The following is a 24,511-nucleotide window of genomic DNA, read 5'->3' as shown; positions in this document are numbered from 1 at the left end:
CTTACTTCAATTTGCAGTTTTTATGAACACATGATCCAATGAATATAACTATGGATCATTACTGGACAAGCACAAGTACTATTACTATAAGAAAACTGCAGACACAAGGCCCATAATGAGGTAACAGTAGTGGGTAAAACAACAACAAAAACATTCATTTCCATTTTTCAGAAAGAAAAAATACATGTTGAAGGACAGTATCATTTACTTTGAGAAAAGGCCCTGGTATTTTGGGAACCCAGAGTCTGGAGAAGTCAGGTGCAATATGCTATAATAGAGAAAGAGCATTTTTAGTGTATTAGTGTGAAGAATTAAACAAACAGAAATAATTGATGGTTGCAGGATTTGGCAAATCAAAACTTGGATGACTTTGTTTCACTTGTACAAAGGAATGGAGAATGCAATGAGAAACGTGAAACAACACAAAGCTGGTGGAATTTATTTTACTTACTAAGCCACTGAGTGCATTACCTGGCAGTTTTATGTGGATAGAAATGCAGAAGTACTTTCTTACTGAAGAATGTCAATTATTTTATTTGACAAAATGTAATAGGTTAAAGAGGTTATTGTTTCAAGAAATAAGCCAATTCAGACGCATTCTTAGATAGACTTTGAAAGGCAGGATCTCTGCTTTGGCATCATAGTGTAACACAACTGGAGGAAGACTATAAGCTGCTAAGCAAGTTTTACCATGATGTCCAGGGTCTGATTCCTTCAGTTTGTACTCATAAACTCTAAATTCTTAATTAGAATAGTAAGCCTGGGTCATTTCAGAAAAGAGGCATTTGTGCCAAGTGAGATTTGCTTGGTTAACACATGATTTTTTTAAAAGGTGTTATAATTTTTTTTAAATGACCAGACGAAATTCATTAACACTTTGTGGAAAAGAAAGAAAGAAAGTAACTGCCCCTATGGTTACTAATTTAATATTCTGTGGAACTCTATCTTGCAAAAAGTGTACCCAAGCTACCCCAAACGACAGTCAAACTAATAATTTTGCCACTCTCTCCTTCAGTAAAGTGACATGGCATTAATTTTATCCTTCAACTCAGTAATATAAAACTATATCCATGCAATTTGCTGTTTTTCATTTTACAGTAAACAGAGTAATCCACTGGACATAACCAACTTGTGACTTCCAGTTAATAACCTACCAGACTGCCATCAATAATATGATGTCCAGTTAATATCCCACCGGACAGCCACCAATAATGTGACATCCCCCACTTAAAACCCGGATCAGTAATTAAGGAGCCTTAATCCTCAACACTGACTCCAGGGTGGGAGTGCCACAGAAAATACCAGAGCACAGAGCACACAAGACTAAAATTCAAAAATTTCCCTTAGGAGCACAACAGGAACACATGCTACTTCATAGAACTGGACTATATACCTCTGTCTACACCAAATGTAGTCCCTTATCATACACTTAAGAGGAATGTGTACCAGGTTAAGACCTCTGACTCACTTATACTCAAAATAAATTCAAATCTCACACGCTCAAACACGTATGGGAAGCCTGACACAGATTTCCAGCTGTGTCCCCTCCCCAATAGAAATGGTAAAAGCTGCCACCACAGTCAACAGGTCTACACACCCTTCAAAGGGTGATCAATTATTAAAAATTAAGTATCAAAATAAATGATAGCTATGACCAGAAGCAGCCAAGCATTCAAGGTGACCTGGGGAGTATCAAACAGGTATAAACACTCTAATCTGTAAAGAATACACTGATTGTCCATCCATAATGTAAAGCAATGAAAAACATTTAATAATAAGTACAATAATTATTAAAATAACATGTAAGTCAATAACTTTCAATAAACACCAGAATTCAGTCACCAGAAATATACATTACACTGTAGGACAGAAATCCATTATTTTAGAAAAACTATTTAAATAACTAAACTTTCCTAATATAACTAGAAAATACTGTCTTTGATCTAAGCTAAAACATAACAGAAAGGCAAAGGCAGGCTTACATTTTTTGGTGGGTCTTTTATCAGGTATTCACTGCACAGCACTGTAACTAACTGTAACCCTTAACTAACTGTCCTTTAACTGACTTCAGCAGTCTCTTTCACAGTCCAGGTTAACAGTCTCAACTGTCTTATTTTAAAAATAACAATCTGCTGTTTAAAAAGCTCTTTTTCCTATCAATCATCTGTTCAAATAATCACCTAACAACCAGGAACATTCTAATGACATCACCTACTGATCAGCTGATTCTCCACAGACAGTTTGTACTTTAGGATCTCCCTCACAAACATGTGCAATTAAAAATGTATCAAGGCACTGACAGATTCTTTAAACATTTTGTATAAACAGGGAAATACTCAATTTAAAATGTATTTACATTTCTACAGTTAGACATGCTGGCATACAATACAAGTTAATATGAGAATATAAACAAATCTACTGCCAGACATGCTAACACAGATGCGTGTTTTAATTTTCTTGTTATAATTTGTTTACATGACTGGAAGAAATCCATTAACACTTTGTGGAAAAGAAAGAAAGTTAACTGCCCCTATGGTCACTAGTTAGTTTACCCAAGCTGCCCCTAGCAACAGCCAAACTAATAATTTTGTCACTCTCTCCTTCAGTAAAGTGACGTGGCATTAATTGTATCCCCAACTCAGTAATATAAAACTATATCCATGTAATTTGCTATTTTTCATTTTACAGTGAACAGAGTAATCCACCGGACTTGACCAACTCAATAAGTGCTATTGGTTATGGAAATTTTTACAATATTTAACTTGAAATGTGTACTCCATTTCCCTTAAGGAGACACTCATTCTGGACATGTGGCTTTGCACTGATAGTTCCACATACAATGTCCTATGTTGTTGTCTTTGTGACAAATCATATAGCAGTTACTTACAAGATTGTGATTCTGATTCCTTTGTGTCCTCATCCTTCTCCTCTTCACCAGGTTCTGCTTCCTCTTCCTTTTTATATTCAGTAGGGGTCTGGTTTACTTGTTCTTCTGTATGTGCATTCTGCTCATCTACAACTAAAGCACACAGAACAAAATGTTAACTAATGATCTAATGATCACAAGATGAGGAGAAGCAGCATATGTATGTATATATATATATATATATATATATATATATATATATATATATATATATATACACACACACACACACACACACACACACACACACACACACACACACACACACACACACACACACAAGTAACAGCATGCAGACAAATATCATGCTAACAAACTCTCAGAATAGCCACAGTAATGTATTCCAACTTTGTTTCATACATGCAGCAGTCAGAGTAAAACATCTTAATTTGCTTTACACAAATGCATATTAGCCCTGCACTAAATCAGTATCAGCATTCATTACAACAGCTTCAGTATCACCAGTGATTTTTTTTTGTATGAATCTTCACACTACACTTGCTCTTTATCCACAGCTGCCAAATGTTTCCCTAACAGCTAAACTGCTTATTAGCCCTGGACTGTCTGCTTCAATACATCTATTTGACTGAATAAATGTCTAACATTTTATGTACTGATGGTTTTCAGGATGGACTTTTAATGGAGAGCAATGAAACAGCACTGAAATGATGCAGACCCTTATATTTTGACTGTACAGTAGAATATCAAACAGTTAAAATCTAACAGCACAAAAAAATCTACTTTCCAGAAAACACAAAATCCACTGCTCAGCTTAGAAACATAAATAGACAAATATAATAAGCATTTAAACTGACAGTTTTATACACTGCAAAATTACACATCTCATTAACCAGACTTTAAGAAAACTTCCAGCCTAACTTCATCCTTTTCATATTACAATTTTAGTGCTCTACAGTACTACCTAACAGCTTTTTTTCAAAGATACATTATAACTTCATATCAGGTGTTTACAGATCCTCTATAGTTAGCTGTACAAAGTTGTTTTACAGAAGTGCATCGTCTGGCCTCTACTTTTTAAAGCAATATCACTTTCTACTAGTGAAATGGTCTAAATGGTCTAAATCTACATTGGGTGGTTTATAAGCTTTGAACAGATGCTTGCAAATTCTACAGTTTTGTCAAACTGAATACAACACTGGGTGGCCATTAATATTCTCACTTATCTTAAGCAGGAAAGGCAAAGAACTCAAGTCTTGAAGTAATACATTCCTTCCCTTTGGTTCCCAGACTCAGAAAAATATTAATGTATGGAAAAGTTCAACATGAAGAAAGATGAGGAAGACATTCACAGAAAGAATAAAGTAGTTACAAATAATAAAGGTACAAGCAAATATGAAAGAATGGTAGTTAATCTTCTGTTAAAATTTAACTTGACTGAAGATTATTAATCCCTTTAAATTCAGGGTTTCCTTTCTATCAACACTATTCTGATATGAAAGATTTACCCACCTTTATCATAAATCTAAGACTGAAATGCTATTCTTGTGGTAAACCCTCTCTCAGAAATGTACAACTCAGATCAATATTTTTAATTAAAACAATGATTTACATCTAGCAACTAAATGACTTTTAATATGTTTAAAGAGCCCTGTATTAAATTGTTTGAAAAATTAAGGATTGAAATCTTTGATCAATAAAACTTAATCACTAGAGGAATGAAGGCCCTTACTGATATCTATCAAGAAAGAAGTGACCATAAGAAGGGCAAATAAGGGAAGTGCACTGATGGTTTTCAGGATGGACTATTACTGGACAGCAATGAAACAGCACCAAAATGTTGCAGGCCCTATATATACATTTATATTTGCCAAAATGTGTCCTAAATCCTAAAAGCAAATCTAGTACTCAGAGTTTCATGATGGACCAACTGACCATTTGCATACGGTTATAACAACTAAAAACAGCAAATTTGCATTCAACACATCCAGAGCTTTCTTGCATGTATGACAAATCAAAAGTGCAGAAGTCTGTTTGTTAATCAAACAAGGGAACTAGTCATTTTGGACCAGTTAGGCACACTGCATGCCATAAGGGCAACACTAAATAGAATTTATATATGGACAAATTAGTGTAGCTAATAAATTAGCATGTTTTTAGTAGATGGGAGGAAACAACAGTGCCTGGAGAAAGTTCATGAAGACATATGAAGAAAATGCAAAATTCCACAAGACAGTAACCAGGGAGTCAGAAAAGAACCACAGACCTTATGCTGTTACAGCCTTCAGTACTTTTCATTCATGAAGACAAAGGAAGAAAATACAAAGTTTGACCCAAACAATGAACAGTGGTCAGGAGTGAACCCAGATTCTATGCCATTACAGCCTTCAGGTATTTCCACAATTTGCATGACTGCTGGTATTCTAAAGCTGCCTATTTTTGACATGTCAGGCTGTATCAGTCAGTATTAGGTGGTATTTAAAAAAAAACATCAATGAGAATTTTACAAGGGGAAAAAATGCAGAGGATATTCTTAGCTTACTCCGCTGTGCAGGCATCAGCATGTACATGTCTCTCTCACGAGCAGTACATTAGGAAGACATCCCAGCTGCTCGAAAGGTGAGAAGACACTACAACAATAAGAGCTCCAAAATACAACATTATTTAAAACTATAATGAGTTCTTTCTTTTTTAATAATGAAGTTGCATAGTAGGAATAATTCACTTCCAAGTGTGGCTAATGTTTGTTTACATATGGCCTTTTTTTTTGTTAGCTTGAGGTTTCAGACTCATGATCAAACCACAGCAGACATAAGCATACCAAGCATTATCCATACACAGTCATGGATTATTATTAAACTGATCACTGTCAGCAGTAAAAGTCATGGTCACAGCAGGCAGGCAGGCAGCAATGACCCCTAGTATGCTGTGAAGTCTGTAAACAGATGGGACCAAGTGCATTTAATAATATGCATATAACATTAACATTAATCTGTGCAGATACAACACAGATTACTTAATATTAACCCGGAAAGGTGAAAATGAAGACAAAGGAGATTTATTTGTAGTATTTGGAGGACAGTTTGATGTAACAAGCATTAAAGGGTTTTACTTGGAGGTTAACATTGGTAAATTTTGAGCTACTCGAATAATCAACATAAATCCACAGTGGACACCATCCTTTTTAAGACATTTCTAAGATGCCTTACAAACTGAAGTAAGACTGAAATAAAATTAAACCTCCCTAAAGGTCTTTGGAAGAGGTTATGTATAATAACTAGAAAAGTGTGTGTGTGGGGGGGGGGGGGGGCTTACCCTGCTTCAGTGAATGTGTGTGGATGTCCCTAATGATTAATCACTTAATGAAGGCCAGACAAGCTCTTTGCTGGCACAGTCTGAACATTATGAAGGAAATACTAGTTTGGGAGATTTTTGCAGGTGTAACTGAACTTTATTTATTGATAATTTACTTAGATATTTGTTAAGCAGTACATATGCTGGTCCAAAGACCCTTTTCAACCATGATCTAGGCCAGGTGGCAGGACAGATTATTAATGAATTAAAAAATTAAAATAGTTTAAAAATTTACATTCAAAGAATGTAAACTATTGCAGCCTAAAATACCAGGGCAAATAGATTCCAGCAAGCTTTGAAAACATCTATAACATTTACACTATTTACAATAACAGTACAGTGCTTAATGAAAGGAAAGTCAGATGTTCTGCTAATTTTACATCAAATCATCCAAATCTTCTTGGGATGTTTACAGTAATCAGAAACAGCTGGAAAGTAAACTTACAAAGGCTGATGTCAAAAAAGTTGTGGAAGCTCTGGTGCTGGAAGGCTGAAAGCAGGGGGTGATAGGAGGGAATAACTGCTACTGGCTTATCCATCCTGAGGGAAGAGGCAGCTATACTCAGTGCACCAGTAAACTAAGTAGGAATTATGGGATATTATACATGGCAGCTAGTGGGTTGGGGTAGTGCACACTACAGAGCCAAGAAAGGTATTCCTAGCTGAGCACAACATGCTCGGACACCTCCTTGAGCAACAGCAATAGACATGCCACTGGCTACTGTGGGAAGGGCTGTTTATTGAGGTATAACCCAGTGTGTATGTTGGTCAGCCCTTACACCCAATTCTCACACTGAGGTGAACAAATGGGCCACCACTTCTGACCTGAATCACAGAATGAATGGATTGTAGAATTCTCAACAAGTTCCAGGAATGAATGGATTAGTAGGGCATTGGTGGAGGGGGCTTGAAGACTGTCCAGTAGGGGAAAAGCTAGTAGCGGTATGCTTAGAAAACAGTAGTAGTAGGAGCACACATGTTTAAGAAATATCATATTTATCAAACAGGCAGAAAGAAAACTAAAAAAGCAAACTTACAGAAGAGACCAGTAGTAGCAAAAAACGTATGTAGCAGAATGATTAGATTTATACCTAAATGCACACAAATTTGCTTTGCATTTACTGAGTGATACAAAATACTGGAGTATCTTGCAAAAGAAGTTAAACTAAGAGGAGTGCAAGAATTTAAAAGAGTGCCTGTATCACTAGAAATACAGTACCTGGGCAAATTAAGGGCAACTTTATTTGGGAATTTTTTTTTTCAAGTACTGGAACAATGAATATCAGGCTAATGGATTTAGCCATCATAAAACACAAGCAGTTAACTTTTCAGCACATACAAAAATGCAATATCCCCAGCCACAAGTAGTTGGAACATGCTGACTTGAGTAAACTGGTAAAATGCTTATAAGAGAGGACACAGGAACACATTAGATTCATGTGCAATGTAGCATGACAGAACATTATTTCCGAACATATTCCTAAGCATGAGGGGTGCAAATCTGTAGTACTAGAGGAAAAAAAACTATCATCATGATGCAGAACATTTGCCACTTCTATGTCAAATGTATCACGATCAGCAGCTGTGTTCCTCTAGATGCCGTGGGTACAAAATTAATGATGTACTCCATATTTTTCTGTCTCAGCATGACTGATGCTCATATTTTAAGTGTCCTTTTAAAAGCAGATGCAGTTTGTCAATCTTTTGAAGATGAACATATACATTTGATGGGTTGTTGGATAACAATGAATTTACACTTTGATAAAGGATGGATGAACAGTCCAGAATTGTTGTGTATTTTTGATGTATACATTAATTTTAATATAGGTTCTACTAGTTGTAAAGGATATTACTCTTTGTATATTTTGACATACAATACCTCCATGTACCCTTAGCTACACTGAGCTGACACAAAGTGCAACATTAACTCTATTGTCCATCTATAGCCTGTGTTTAACATGAAAAGGAATACAAAACCAGAGCCTAACTTGTGTCAAAATGCAAGAACACAACGATCTTAAAACTGACTCACTAAACAGCATCTAGAAGGAGGATCATGAAATTCAAATCCAGCATTTTAGGTTTGCAACTTAGTGTCCCAAACTACAGTTGAAGTTTGCCTTGATTAAGCATGTAAATGTTAACAAGTTATAAGGAACGTATAAGAGAGGACATTTGTTCTTCTATATGCATGAAACAGTTCATAGGTTCATAGGCGATTACTAGGCTAAAGACTCAAGACCCTTTAAAAGCCTAGCCAATATAACCTGGATTTACCCAGTATATGACCCCTATAGGTGGGAAGAAGACAGGGGTTTGTGCCTATACCTAGGTTATTTTCACAGATATTATAAATTGCTCCTCTCCATAACGGACATCTGCACTACCCCGGGTGTGAATTTATGCTTCCCCATCTTTTGAGCCAGATTGGCCTGAAGGGGGCCAGGATATTACTCTGCTTTACATGACAAGGAAGCCTATTCCAAAGAAGTGGTGATCTCTGGGAAATGTATCCATCTTTCCAGCATATTCCGTTTGACACAATGACTAAGTTTAGACCCTGGAATGCGAGACCATCATGTTGTTTGTCTTGTGGATACGTAGCAGCTCTATTCTGGTTTGGATTTGTGAATGCCTTTTCTGTGCATTTCTCAGGGCACACAGACTTGTTTGTTTTTCAATTGAATTGTACAGATTATAGATCACATTAAAGGTGGGAAAAGTTTTGAAATTATTTATTTTGGTCTCATTTTTTTATATCACAAAAAAACTGGCATTTTAACAGGGTTGTGTAAACTTTTTATATCCACTGTAACTCTTGAAAATAAAAATGGAGAGTAAACAGAATAAAAAAAACGTATTAATGCATTAACTTAAATCATTACGTTTTTGTCCGTACACCACGACTTAATCCCTGAAGGTGTGGTGTATGGATGAAAACAAGCTGATTTAAGTTACTGTGTTAATAAAGTTTTTTATTCCGTTTGCTCTCCGTTTTTTTTTTTTTTTCAAGAGTTATACGTTCCTGATAAGCTCCTGTTTCTTCCCAGCACCTTGGTGTTGTTTTGGTGGTTGGTACAGATTTCTGGGCACTTTTACTCTTCTCCTGGTTTGGTTATGGCTACAATCTAGTCATTTAGGTACAGAAATACACTGCTGCATTTGAACCTTTGGTTCTCTACAGATATAGCCATACATTTGATGAACATCCTGGTGGTTGAAGTGATCCTAAATGGAAGCATCCAAAATTGGTAGTTGCTGATTCCAGCCCAGAAGCACAGACACCTCCTGGACTTCTTGTGAATTATGATGCAGAGATAGGCATATTAAATGTCCAAAGAGCACATCCAGTCTCCTTCTGAAAGACATGGTAAGGTGGACTTCAGCATGACTGTGTTAAAGAGCACTGGTACTAAAAAGAACCCAGAGCAAAAACTAAATTATTTTTCATCTGGTGGGGCCTCATTGTCTGCCTGTTTGTGTAAGAAGTTTAACACCTATCTCTCTTGGCTGCGGTCTTCAAAAATGGTAGAATATCTGACAAGGGGAGAGAGTGGAGCTGGAAAGGGATGTTACGGAGAATCATACAGTCTCTATATATTACTGTGGTCATTCACTTGTTCCATGTGATGGACAGCCACACAGGCAAGCAGAGTTAAACCTTGATTATTTTCCACACTGCCATATTCAGAGAAAAGCTTTGGAAATTAATCTGATCTCCATCCCAAAGAAAGGTCACAATATTCATATGATTTTACCAATTATTACCACCTCAGATCTGGTAACTCTTCTAAATGATGGAGTCACCATGTGACTCCTCCCAGAACCACTATAATTTCTTTAACATTGGCCACATCAGAACCATAGTTAAAAGGGGTTCCACTGTCTTCTAGAAAATGGGCAATGATGAAATTTTAATTTTATATCACTAGCTGTTAAAGTCCTGCCCTTTTGTTACATTTTCTCCAGTTCTGCTTTAACTACTGGTCTGAAAAGTGGTGACCTGTCAAATGGAATACTTAGGAGGATTGCCTCAGCATTCTGGCAAAATCTGTGAGGTGCAGCTACAGTACAAAAGTGGCACATGCTGCCCTAACCTTGTTATACCATCCAAATAACTGAAAGCTAAGTGCATGGTGAGCTATACAATGGAAGACCTGACTGCCATTTGAAACTGCAACTTAAACTTCAAGTTGTCATCAGGAAACTCCTGCAACTTGTCCATCTCATTGGCCAACTCTTGCTGGAAGTGCAGCATATGCAACAAATATTTTACCACCCTCAAGGTAAATATGGAGAATGTGTAAACCTGCATTTCAACTCTATTTACCACACGAGACGTAGACTCTTTAATTGGGGAATGGACAGACAGATTCTGAGTAGAAGAATCTTTCTAAAGGGCTGCCACTGCAACAATGAAGTCTGTCTTGGGTGTCTCTATTTAATAAGTTCAGTCTTAAGGAGGCTTCATGGTCTTCTCTGCCCTTATCAGGACCAGAGCCATAAGATAAGAGTTTCCATACACTGAGACCAGCTGTACCCTTCTATCAACTGACAGGGAACACCTAGTAAAAAGTTTGGGGAAGTTTTACAGAAGGCTTCAGGCAGGATGCACTGAGAACAGGTTGTGGGTTGTCTTGGCCAAAAACTATTTGCCTCATCATTTATAAAATTTCCACAAATTTGGGGTTACCTGAAAAATGGTGGGAATTCTACACACTCATCCTCATCAATGGCTGGAGTGGAAGACTCTTAAGGGAGTCTATGTTTTTCTCTTGAAATTATTATTCCTATAGCATCTTGGAGATGAAGGATCCAAGAGCAATGAGGAATACTTGCTACAGGCACTTGAAAAGCAGCCTGAAAGTATCTTTCTCAAAGGGATGACTGGTTTGCAAAAGTATTTGGAAAGTCATGTATTGGGTAGAGGTCAAAGTGTAGGCAGGTATCAGAAGAAGCAAATGCAGTGAAGCCTGTAACACCAACATGGTGGTCAAGGCTGATACCAAACTCTGGGTTGTTCTCAACTACCTGTGACCATAAAAATTGGCCTCAGTCTGACCCTACAGGCTTGGACATCACCATAGAGACTGAGACATCATTCAAACCTGAGGTCAACATTGTAGGCTTCAACTCCAAAGGCTTGAAGGTTGAACTTTCTAACATTAGCAATACCACCACCCTCCTGGAAAAAAAATCACATCTGAAACTGACACTAACAGGTTGAGCCCAAATTATTTTCTAATGTTAATAGCATTAGTATCAAAACAGCAAGACTAATGCTAAAAAGCTAGACCCTGGTGGTTGTGAGACTAAAACTGGGACCTCACTGGTATTGTTATAGAAACCAGTCCCTGCAGGTCAACAATCTTAATGAGGCAGGGGCAGAACTGGGTCTGGTGATGAGAACTGTGAATGCACAGCTGAAAAATTAGGGAAGGAAGAAGGGTTGCTATCTGCCTCAGAACCAGAAGGGTGGCAGGACATGAAGCATTTACTGGGTTTATAAAAATGCTTCCATAATCTACAGATAATCAAATCTCAGCAGACATATTCCAGTGAGATTTAAAGATTCTGGAAGCAGTGTATCTACACCGAGCAAATATTTTATCTGGCAGAAGGATTTTGACAGGGAGCAAAGATTTTCAAACTTCAACAACAAATAAAGTAGGCACACACTTAGCTTGGACAAGCTTCTTAGTAGAAAGTTCTAAAACACTTAACTGGTAGGTTAGACACTTCCCATAGCAAAAGAAACAGGAGAAACCTCTCATTTACTTGGCTTCTTAGTATTAGGGCCTGGACAGAAATCTCTAGGTTTCTGTGTATTGTTTTTTATCAGCAAAGACACTGATTTATGGTTCTTAAACAAATATCTTTTCATGAGACAAAATCAAGGAATTCCACACAAGATTTTGTAAGTGTAAATTCCAGTCATTCCTGTAAATTCCTTATAAATTTTTTAGTGCATACACATATACGCAAAATTAAAACTGATTACAGGCATGGAATATTCTATAAAGCAAATCAACTGCGTTGCCAACTGTAAGGAGAAATGTAGGTTATGTTGAACAAATGGCCTGGCCTAAAGTACCAAATTCCATGAGAAGTCTATATTTTTCTAAAACTCAGACTGTCCAAAATTCATGATTTTCTGGTATTTTCCCCAGAAAAATGGAAAATCAGTGTCTTTTCTTATCAGCAACTGGGATTCAGAAAGGCTTACTATGTGACGGATGCCTTGAGACAATAGTTTTCTTCCTCATGGTAAGCCATTCCATTTCTCAGACCACCCTTCAGCTGAGGTTTTCTGCTAGAGAGAAGTTTCTGTGTGGATGGTGGTCATATGGGCAAATCAGCATAAAAATATCAATTAGCCATGTGCCCTAACCCAGAAATGCCAGCAGTTCCTGATTTGGAAAAATGTCGATCAATCAGTTGACAATTCTTTCATCAAGTGCAAATGGATTGAAAAGAAAATGGCCAAAATAACTATCAGTGAACATTGGAGGTAGTTTCTTTGCAGGTTGGGCAAGCCCCTTGCATCCCCTAAATTTAAATGGATCTAGGACTTTTGATTGAAAGATCAAAAGCCTGAAACCATTACCACTGAACACACTTTAACAAAAGCGCTTTCATCAAAAAAGCACTTTCGTTAAATTATGTTAAAAAAAACACAAAATCAACTTGAAGCCCCCCTGCACCCCCTGATGTGGAGGCCTGCGCCCCCCCTACTTTAATATTCTCACTCCAAGGTCGCACTACAGTGGGGAAAGGGAATTCTCCCTTACCGCACCGTAGTATGACCAGAACAACAAGCATACTTACATGAAAGTGCTGCTTTGGTGAAAAGCACTTTCGTGCAAGTATGCTCACCAAACTGGGATTCGGTGAAAGATGCAGTTGAGCATCTGTACGGATCCCATTTAAATATACCTATCCAATGGTCACACAACAGTGGAGAAAAAAGTAATCTCCACTATCAGTGAAAATTGTTTTGTCCAAATTAATTCTACTGATTGGCACTTGGTGAAAAATTACTCAATGGAATGACACCTTGCCCCAAGACTTACATTGCTAAATGATTAACAAAATTGCCAGGATGCTTAAAATGTCTTTGTTAGAGTAAAAGCTCTCAAAAGACAGTGGTCACCCATTCACTTGTATGGAAATATATGCAGTATGGGAAAGTTCAGTGAAGATGTGGAGGTGGGGGAGTGTTAATGCACATATGCACATGGAAGTGTGTGTTTGGGTCTGTATTGCCAACCTGATGCATCGACTGCTAGGGATACCACTACTGCCATCTGGTCTGACAACATTAGCCTCGGCTAGTGTGTGATTCAGAGACATGCTAATGAGATGGTAAATAAGTCGTTATCACTGCAGCCACAACTGTCTCTGAATTTCATTTTCTCAGTGTTGTGGTAACTGATCTACCAGTGATAGGCGATTACCATGAGAAGTCTGCCTTTTTATGAATCCTAGACAGAGAGTTATTCAGCTTATGTCCCTTAGCATACTCTTTTTCTTTATATTCTTCTTCATCCATATGAATTTGATCCTTGAACCAACGGAACTGGATCTTGATGCACAAATCAATGTCAAAGTTCAAGTCAGAACTGGACCAAGAGCTTTCTTTAAGTTTTAATGAAAAAAGTGTTTGTGCCTCCTATCGCTAACTTTAATTAGATTAAACAACTCACAAGTCTTTGCATTTCTCATTAAAATACAAACAAAAAACACATAGAGAAGGCTTCTCCTGCAGTTTAGTTTTACAGCACATTTGTCTTTTTGAAGGCCTTGCTATCCTTAGTGAAAATGATAACCAAGTGAAGAATATGTAAAGTACTATTATCAAAACAAAAAAGTAAAAATGAAAACTTCTGCAAAAGTCAACAACCAACTAAATTAATACCTACACCCACCTACCCACCCATACACAGCCAACATTCCAAAGGAAAACATTTAAAAAAACAAGCCATTGTAATAAAACTCTCCCAGTCTTTTCTTTAAATATATACAATGAACAAGAAAGAGCTGTAATAATGAGGCCTAATGCCAGAACTGCCTTAAAGCAAGGGGTGGAAAAAACTTTTAAAAAGAAAGAAAAATGGAACACCCTGAACTGAAACTTGCAGAATAGACAAGAATAGCCTAAAAGACTAAGAATAAATTGAGTAACAACTGGTATTTTTTTTTACATAAAATGTTTGAAAATTACAGAGTAGTTTGGGGCATCTTCTCATATGAGCTGTTATACACAGCAAAACAGATTTGGTAGATATGGTGAGGAAACTTGTTCTCAGTGCATTATGGGTAGACAGGAGAGCTTGTAGCCTTGGAAAAGTTTCAAATGCTGAACAAATTAAAGACCAGTGGCTTTAATCCTGAGTTATGAAGAGGATTGACCATCTCATTTCAGATCTATAGTTCTGTATACTAACTGCCATTTTTGTCTTTATTTTCACAAATAACATTTACCAGTAATGCTTTGAGAATAATTTCATTTTGTACATTATGTGGAAGGCATTCCACAAATTCCTGAAGTAAGTATTTTGTTATTAGATTTCTATGCTTAAAAAGCTGACTATTCCCTGTCAGCTGTTTGATATTATGACATTACAAGAATACATTGATGATGTACTCTGAATATGTATGCAGTATTACGAATAATCAATTATATAATGATGTTTTGGTAAGCATCTGAAAATATTGCTGTCTAAATGCCTGCTAGAACCAGATTACATTTTTGCAGTAATGATGGGATGCACTCAACACACAGCCTTTCATGCTTCTAATTTATTTATCATAATAGCTTTAGTACTGCTCATATAGTTTTGAAAATGTCTCAAAAGGACAGCACATTTCAGTTTAAATCAGGGTTTCTAATTTATAATAATGCTTTCACATGTCAAAGCCTTCTGATATGCTGAGCCCCATTCCAAAATAACAAAGCCGGAGAAATATTCAGTACAGATGCTAGGGAGGCAATGCAAAGCTTAAATGTTATACCTTTCTCAGCTTGTTCAATGATTTGCCTGACTGCCTTCTTCAGACTGTTTGCCCGAAGCATTAGCTGTTCTCTTGATTTGAAGATATTCTGAGCAGAAGTCTTTGATGAGATGTTTTCAGATAAGCCCTCCTTGCTCTCTGACAAGGACTCTTCACTAGAAAAGTCCTCTAGCTCTTCCTCTACGATTGGAGGTGTAGCATGAGAGAGCACAGCAGTGGCTTCCGCTTCAATGCGGAGTGCTTGTAGCAGCGATTCAAGCTTCTCATTCAACACAGTGCACTGACAAATTAATAAATGAAAAAAAAAATGAAAAATCAGATAAATGAACATTTTATATCTCCTGTTACCTTTATATACAAGCCCACAACATGTAAGATGCCCCATGCAGGGCTTCATTTCATCATCACAATTTAAACACTGAATGAAAGACACATGTTAGGTAATACATCAAAAATAAGCAAACTGTAACAACTCCAGGAATGATGAGAAATACAATTATTGGAATCAAGCTGCATAATGAGGTATACAGGAGCTGGTAATACAGCAGTGATGAGGTGCTGAAGATTTATTTTTCAAGCTAGATTCTCATGAGGCACAAATGAGGAATGCATCAGTCTCCTGAGATATGGTCAGCCAAAAATTACCCTGATGCCACATCCACACCCCAAAGCACTGACCCCAGGGTAAACCACTTAGAATTTCAAATGTATGACTATGTTCTCAGTGCCCAGATGGGGGTGGGTCTGTCTCCTGCATGCTTTACTTTTAATTAAAAACACTAACACACTTAAGAGCATCCCACTCCATCTACACAGACTGATTTAGAAGTTTATGCCTTAACAAACAGTCCTGATTTACCTGTCATTACCTTAACTAGTCAACTAAAATGTATTAAATTTAAGAATGGCTGACATCAGTGATGTAGTTTTATAATATTCCAGTTGTGGGTTTGCTGTTGTTCTGAAAAAAGGTGGTTACCATTATCAGTTGCTACTTAGTACAGTGTTTATCATAAAATAGAACATATTTGTTCATAGGATTCATAGGATTCCTATGTTTCACAGGTTGCCAAATAACAGCTGATAGTCAAGATGGCAAAAGAATGTTCCCTTTTTCGCACGACACACTACAAGTGTGACTCAGCAGTAAGTTGTAAGCAAATATATGCATTTGGTTGTAACTGAAAAGGAAGAATACACATTTGATAGAAAGATTTTCATGGGTGTAAAAATGAATGTTCATTTGTGTAAGTCACATATGGTTGAATTTAGTTTTATATGACTGAGACAAACAGTATATGGGTAAATTAATATTTGAATGAAAAAGTGGTGCTTGTGAAGATGTGCAAGACTGTGTTATAGCAGATGTGAATATGCAGGTGTTCAGTGGTTAGAGTTTGAGTGGGGGTTAGGTAAAGGGATAGATTCAGTGTTGTGTATGTTTTGTATTGTGTGCTCTGTGTTTTTATCTTGTGTCATGGCACTGTTATGGAAAGGGTAACAATGTGTAGGGTTGAGATTAAGGGCAGTATTAGGGATACTGTTAGGGTTAGCACAAATAGTACATCACAATACAAATGAAACATATCAGATGGCTGCAGTTAACAGCGAATTTAACAGAAGACCGATCCAAGGTAACGATATTACAGTAAACGTCATGTTTGCTCCGCAAAAGAAAATCTAAAAAGAAATGTTCTAGTTAGGTAATGCATGTATCCCAAATTACATTCATAGTCACAGACAGGGTCTTTATTATTTCCTTGAAGAAGCATTCCATCGAATGCCTTTTCATCGATCCTAAAACCACGAACTTTCAAAATATCGAACCTCCACATACGCGATTTCTTTCCCTTGGAAAGAAATCGCTTTCCCTACAAAAACCAACAAATAACCACAAACACTACATAAATATACCAACTCCGAGATCTCACTATAGCGGGGAAAATGGCAAACCGATGAGGATGGTCAAATGATTTCTTTCCCAAGGAAAGAAATTGCTCATGTGGACGTTCGATGTTTTCAAATTTTGTGGTTTCAAGTTCGATGAAGAGGCATTCAATAGAACTAACAATATAATAATAATAATAATAGGAACCCTCACAGACAGTGGTGGACAGACAGCAGACCATCTCTTCCAAAGTCAGGCACCCAACAGCAGGACAAAAAGGATATATGCAATAGAGTTTGAAAGAAATCTGAAAAAAAATTTGCACACAGCTGTTTCCTGTCCCAAATCTATATGATCAGAAACATTCACAAACTAAGAATGGTAACTGATTTTCTTTAAATGGACTTTACCTCAAAGACAAAGTACACCAGCTTTCTACACCATCACCCACTGAGATCCATATTTGGAATATAATCCTAGATTTGTTAGCACACTGCCCAAAATGTGTTCAGTATTAACAGTTTGTTTACTCAGCTAAGCCAACACTAATTACAAATACCAGGGAATAGCACAAGCTAGAGGCTTTCTGCTAGTAACTAATCACCTGCTGGGTGTGAAAAGAGTCAAAGTCAAGGAAAAAAAAAAACTTTAAACTACTTGACCAGTACTTTTCTGTTTGAAGAAAGGAATGAAAGCCAGTCCACCTGTCCTTCTAGTATAACTGCACTGTAATAGCAGATTGTGCTGATTGGAGATCTCGAGTTTACCTCTCAAATGTGTAGAATTTTGCCTCCAGTTACTAAATGACAGATATTTGAGTTTTAGGCTTCACATCCTGTGGAAAAAGCATGCTAATGCAAATCCTGTTATTCTAGCAATGTTCAAAGTTTCTAAGAGCAATATTAAAAATCACTTATTGATTTTGTGTTTTTGCCCCCCACCTATTAGCTTTGGCTTTGCCCAGAATTCTTTTGCTGATACACTGAGATGTATGCATTAGACGATAGTTGACATGAATGCACTAAAAAATAGCATCATAGTCACTGTTTTCTCAAGGTTCTTTTGTTGGTTTTCTGTCACTCTCCACTGTTTTTTTGTGTCACCCAAATTATATACACAAAATACCAGTTAAATAAAACATTGTGAAAGCTTAATATATGCATTCTTAACCTACTTTAAAAGTCATGGCATCAGCATCATCTGTATTCTCAGCAGGCCTGTCATATGTTTTTCCTACTTTGGCAACAAAGTCCTTTACAGTTTCACATAAAACCCTTGACAAGAAAGAGAACACACATTTTAAAATGTGACCACAACACATACTTTTAAAAGTAACAATTAATAATGCTTCCACACACAAAAAGGAAGAGCAGTGAACTTGAAACAATGAATTTATTGTACATTTTAGCTTTTAAAATTCAAAAACAGAAACAGTTTGACAGAAGTAGAATTTCTGAAATAGCATATATTTTTCAGCTCAGTGGTGACAAGTATGCAGGTAGTAAGAATGCATAAATCTTTGCTGGGAAAGGGTTAACACGAATGAAATAAAAATGCAACCAAGGAATAGACAGCTTATCTAACGAGACACAATGTATGATTAGCATGCACCACAAAAGATTACACTAATGGAAATACCAGTGAATAACAAACCACTCGGCTAGATTGGTTTACTTTTACAAGACTTAAGCTAACTAAAGTGAGTAACTTTGCAGAGATCACACTGCTGAATTCTTTTTGAATGGCCCCAGTTGCGCACTACACACTTTCATTACACTGTAAACATTACATGCATTTAGGGTGTTGCAGTATTTGCAATGTATAACTCACTTGGAAGAGGAAATGACTACAGAGTGCTGGTCAGAGTTAAGGATTTTTGCGAGGTGAGTAGCAACAGAATCCTCATAAGCAGAGATCTGAAATTACAAATAAAAGAATGTAGTTTTCAACACGCTCAAATCATTCCTGTATGGTTAAAACTTAAAACATGTTATTAATACAATGTACAAACTAAAAAAAATGTCATTCCTCAGGATAAGAAAGAATTAAAAAAAAATCAGATCTAGTATTCCTCATTATGATTATATAGTTGGCGTTTTATAAATATCAGTATGATGTACCATACAGAAAATGCAAATAATAGGCATTGTAGTACTAGGAATTATGCCACTGATTTGGCTGTTGCTGAGCAGCAACTGAGAACTTTGGCAAATTTTCTTTACTCTGACTGGTTCAAATTGCCAATCTGGACAATGAGGGAAAACTACTTACCCCAGGAGTAAATATGTGGGTATCCTTCCAATCCACAAAGAAAAGGTTAAAGGAGGCCAATATTTTATATTGTTTGACATGTAAGTGAAGGTTGTTCCATGTGGTACTAGAGAATTAGCTACAAATATTTGTTTTAGAGCCAAAATAGTTTGGTAGTAAACAAAGTCCAATACTGAAAACATGCACTACTAATAGAGAAGGCAGTAATCAATGGTCAAACACAACAGCAGCCTAATAACAAGAACAGTTTAGATACAAACCAGTGTGTTATAGAACAGTAAAACTCAGCAGTGAGCCAGTTAAATAGAAGACAACCCAGAAAGGCAGAAAACATGACAAATGTGTAGCACAGAATACTGCAAGTGCAAACATCAGTAGAGTTTGCTTGTGTTCGTGTCTTTCGGCTTTTCCCAGTTAGGGGTCGCCACAGCGGAACTCCAGTCCGCTAATGACTGGTAGTTGATTTTTACATGCCGAGTTACCAGCCCTGACACACAACCTTCAACGAAGGTACGCCCATAAATCCTTGTAAGAACTAGCAACAATTCAATAGCAGGGAACAGTTCAACAAAAATAGAAAACAAAACAATAAGTGTAAAGAACTAGTTAGCCCCATCAGGAAAAATGTATCTTACTCCGTAGCTGGTTCTTTGATAGTGAAACATCTTACAAAGTAGCTCATACCTAATAGAGTATGTCAAAGTTATACCTGAAAGGGTACTGTAACAGAAGGCTAGTGCCATGAAGCACAAATAGTTTGAACCCAGATGTAAAAAAGGGCTTGATAGTAAAATTTCTTCCTTTTTCCCTCTCTCTTGTGTGTTGTCCAAGAATGTACAGTAGTCTGTTGCTCAGCAGAGCAGAATGCTGTGCCATGCAACAGTGTTTTATTTGTGTTACAAAATCATCTCACATAAACAGGAATCCACCAAACATAACAGCCACTGGAACGGCCCACAGCAGTTCTCAGCAGGAAAAGTTAGCAGAAGTATTAATCCAGATCAGGCAGTAAGTTCCCACAGGTCATTTCAGGCTTAGTACTTTTAACCCAGATGTAGAGGAGGAGTGGACAACAGAATCTCTTCCTCCATTGTTCTTCTCGTGTGTTGCAAAAGGTACAGAGGAAGTGGCCAAAGATTATCTTGAAAGACCATTTTAGCCTGTCCTCATATGTATTCCATTGGTCTACTACCTGCATCTAAATGAGCAGAAATAGCTGGCTTTGTGGAAACTGATTAAGCAGAAATGGGGTAAGAAACTGATAAAGCAGAAATGGGGTAAGCTAGTACAGAATATGCTTGGTGTGTCAGATGCAGTTTTCAGTTACTGTCTCATAGGTTTTAGAGCAGGACCACAACAACTCAAGAATCAATAATGGCAAATAAAGGGAGAAGATTTTGTCTTAGCCTTCTGCCCATTAGGTATTCTGGTGGAAGTCCTACTGATAGGGGAGGTTTATTTTGATACTCAGGTAAGGACAAATAATTTGTCAGAATATTCTGCACTGTCTGACTTATTCTGTTTGTTTGACCAATGATTGAGCATATCATGTACTCAAAGTTGTATGTCTGAATTCCCATGATTTGGCATAGGACAGAAACTTCCGATTCAAAGATTGCAAAACATTATTGGACAAAATTTGCTCTCATCTTCCATGTCTAGAAGACCTGTTATTGCTAATCATGTTATGGTATCTTACAGTCAGGCAAGTGAAAAACCTCAGGATACTTAGAAAAGTAGTCCACTTATAACAAAATAAATAAATAAAAACATAGTAAAAGAAAAAATGTGTGAAATTCTCTCTTCCTTTTTGATTATTGTTCATAAACATATTGCATATTTCACAGGTTTGAAGCATTTGCTCAGTTGCCATAGACATGTTCATTTAGTGCATGTTTTCATGTCTCCTTTCTTTGCTTTTTGTCATGATCATGTGTGACTAGTATTTTCATCAGCAACTGACTATGTAGTTGCAGAGGGATAATTATTATTCACCATCAGTGAATGTCAGTTTTTGTACATCTGATAACTCATTTCTAAAAGGAAAATCTGGCTTGAGTAATGGATACAACTGCTTTATCCTTTCATGATGACATGCCATAGTAACTGCAAATCCAAGTAATTTCTTGTGTAAGCTTTCAAATCTTGCGTACTTCTCACTGTTCAAAAGTAACTGTGTCACAGCCCATAATATCTCTATGCATCCCTGGTTTACAAGGTCCTCAAGGGGCAGCTATCCTAGTACTTACCTGTGAATCTATGAACCTATGAAGGAGATTCATTCAGAGTCCACATTCCAGACCTCTCCCCATATTTTGGAGAGACTCCTCAGAAGGTAAGACTTAAACTCCTCCTCCCTTGCTGGTGCAATTGCTTTGAGTTTCTAGGGCATCACTACTACACACTTCAGTTTCCTTAGTCTGCCCAGTTGTTGTCATGGCTATCTGATCCAACTCACTACCAAGAGGTAATCATTTGGCCACTCAGCACCACTGTAAGCCCAAGTGTCCAGAATCTGTGGCCTGAAATCTAATGAAGATACTATGATATCAAGTATACTTAGCAACAGGCTTGTGTTCAAGCAGAAGTGTTTGTTATGGACAGGATTACTGAATTAAAAAGTGAAGTTCTGTTTCCTGTGCTGAAATTCCAAGAATTACACCTAGCTAACCTTGCCTGCTCTGCAGACCTACTAGATGTTACAAGTAAAGACAATGGAAAAGACAGTATAGGACATAGAGCTAGAAGAAAAAGATTTACATGGGGCACTGAAAAACTGTATTTTAGCTGATGTTTTCCTAAATTTGTGCTGCTGCTATCTGCTTTCTGCTGGTGTTTGTACCAGGTATATCACATGACTTGGTCAACAGTACATCTGAACAGGACTTGAACAGGTAACCCATGTGTTGCATTTACTCTGACATTTCTCTAATTTTGTTTTTATTTTCTAAGCAAAATAACAAAAAAATTTAACTGCATATTGAGTTACAATTGTCAATTCTACAAATGTCTTTTTGTGCTCCATTGAGCCAGAATCTATTTTCATTTCTTCATTTGGGCTCAGGATGACCTACAACCATCAGCATTTCTGAAATTACAGAGGAATCCCTTAGAAAACTGGGAAGTCTTGAATTTAAGATTCCAAACTGAATCTCACTATGAGTAGCCCTGGGAACAAGGCAGAAAAATTTATTTCTTCATGTCACTGGCAAGAACAGGAGGAGAAAGACAAAATGGTTTTATTAAAAAAATAAACTGCAGCCATTTATAAGTCAAAGATCCACCTTTCATATGTGACATCTGTAATCTCCTAAGTAACTGAATAACTACTGAGAGAAGCTGACTGAATGTTAGAGAAAACCTTGGACTTATGCCTAGTAAATGAACTGGCAAGTGTGCAACCTAAAAGTATTCATGTTTGAACTGTATAAGAGCTGATACTGTGCATGAGAATGATATAAAAGTAATACCTAGAATTGTTAAACTTAGCACAAATAAAAACAAAACTGCGGAGAGCAGCATTGTTACAAAAATAGCTCCTAGTAGCAAGTGAAAAACAAGGTACACTACAAAGCTAAAAATCATATCTGTTGTCTCTGGGGAAGTAATGACTATTTCACCAGAATGTTTTTTTTTTTTTTTGGTGTGTCTGAAATGCAAAACAATGCAGCATTAACATATTAATTAAAAAGAAAGCTAACAAAATATTAATGATATTGCAGCTAAAGAAAAGTCAAAACCAGAAATGTTTGTGAGTACAACTGAGATACATTAATTGAATACAGTGTATACCAAACACAGTTTCACTGCATTCACTGATGTTAAGAGAGATTATGTACAAATTATTTAGGATGTAAGTGATGGAAAAGTGAAACATGGTTTGACATGCTATAGATTACTATGCATTTATTCTGGACATTGGTACAGAATGCAATATATAATGGCTGCATCTACACTAAACTATTGCATCTCAAGTGCAAATTCTTTGCACGCATGTTACTTAAATAACTTAGTTGTATAAGTTACTTAAGTAAGTTTGTGTGCATCTTACTGCCCTGTCCTGGGAACAAGCTGAAGTCACTGTGACAAGTGTGGTCGAGATATGTATGCAAAAATAGAAAGTGCAAGCTGCTGTTTCAGGTAGTCACTTTGCAAACTCAGATAAACCAACCACACATCTTGGGCAAATTTTATTTTCAACACTGAATACCATAAAGAGAATTTATACAATTCAGAAGAAAAATAAATGCTTTTCTGCTGAAGGGTGATGAAAATGTGATCTGCAATTTAGTGATACCAAAGATGTGCAGAAGCAAGTTGTGACACAGAACTGTGAGAGTGTACATGAGGGAGCATAGAATGTTCAAGCAAAATGCCATTGAAAGTGTCTGACCAATTGTAATGATAATGCAGTATAAAGAAAGTCAAATGAGGAATGTAACATGCATGTCATCAAAGAGCACATATTTGAAGTTCCTTTGGCAAAAAAATGGCATTTCAGCAAGGAAATGTAGAGAATTTGTCTGTGACTAGCAGTTAATTATAAATACATAATCAAATTTCACTTTGTACAGAAGCTGTAATGCAGAATCTGAATTATATTCATAAAGGTCTACAAATCTCTTTAAAGGGTTGTGTGGTCAGTAGGCTGCGTACCATATAAAGATATTACACAATGCAGGTACTGTTAGTTTGAATGCTTATGAGGCCTGTGGGCTGTGTACCATACAAAAATATTACCTGATGCAGGATATGTTAGTAATGCTCCACATGTGGCATTCACTGCACTTAAAGCTAAGTGAGCAAGATATAAAATGCTTAAAATCAAAGGAATAACCAAAAAGAACCAAAAGAGTGAGTTCATGCTGGTGAAACAGCTATAAAGAAGACAAGATTAGAATGTTGACCCACTTCAAAATGCTGCAAGGTTAATGACAACTATGCCTAATGTCAGATTCTTTTTAATGCCTGCTGCAACCCAAGGGTTTTGGCAGATGACTTTGGATGAAGCCATCTCCAAACTTTGCATATTTAAAATGCTCTTAGGTAGATACATATTCTTGAAGCCAACTTCTGGTATGCTATCAGCACTGGAAGTG

General features: G+C 36.8%; 1 protein-coding gene across 1 annotated transcript in view; it reads right to left on the bottom strand.

Moving 5' to 3' along the window:
- The window catches only part of DGKH (diacylglycerol kinase eta), a 1,992,493-nt gene that overhangs the window by 575,814 nt on the left and 1,392,168 nt on the right, over nt 1-24,511 (bottom strand). Inside the window, exons 13-16 of the mRNA XM_044071702.1 lie at nt 18,972-19,057; nt 18,316-18,415; nt 15,254-15,533; nt 2,888-3,019 (exon numbers count right to left, since the gene is read on the bottom strand). Coding sequence (XP_043927637.1) covers nt 2,888-3,019; nt 15,254-15,533; nt 18,316-18,415; nt 18,972-19,057 — 598 coding nt within the window. The remainder of the gene's footprint in view (nt 1-2,887; nt 3,020-15,253; nt 15,534-18,315; nt 18,416-18,971; nt 19,058-24,511) is intronic.

Source organism: Protopterus annectens, chromosome 5.part0, assembly GCF_019279795.1.
Source record: "Protopterus annectens isolate FY-2018-M chromosome 5.part0, PAN1.0, whole genome shotgun sequence".
Taxonomy (NCBI): Eukaryota; Metazoa; Chordata; order Ceratodontiformes; family Protopteridae; genus Protopterus; species Protopterus annectens.
Note: the sequence above shows the minus strand (reverse complement) of the source record. Positions and strands in the feature narration are given on the sequence as shown.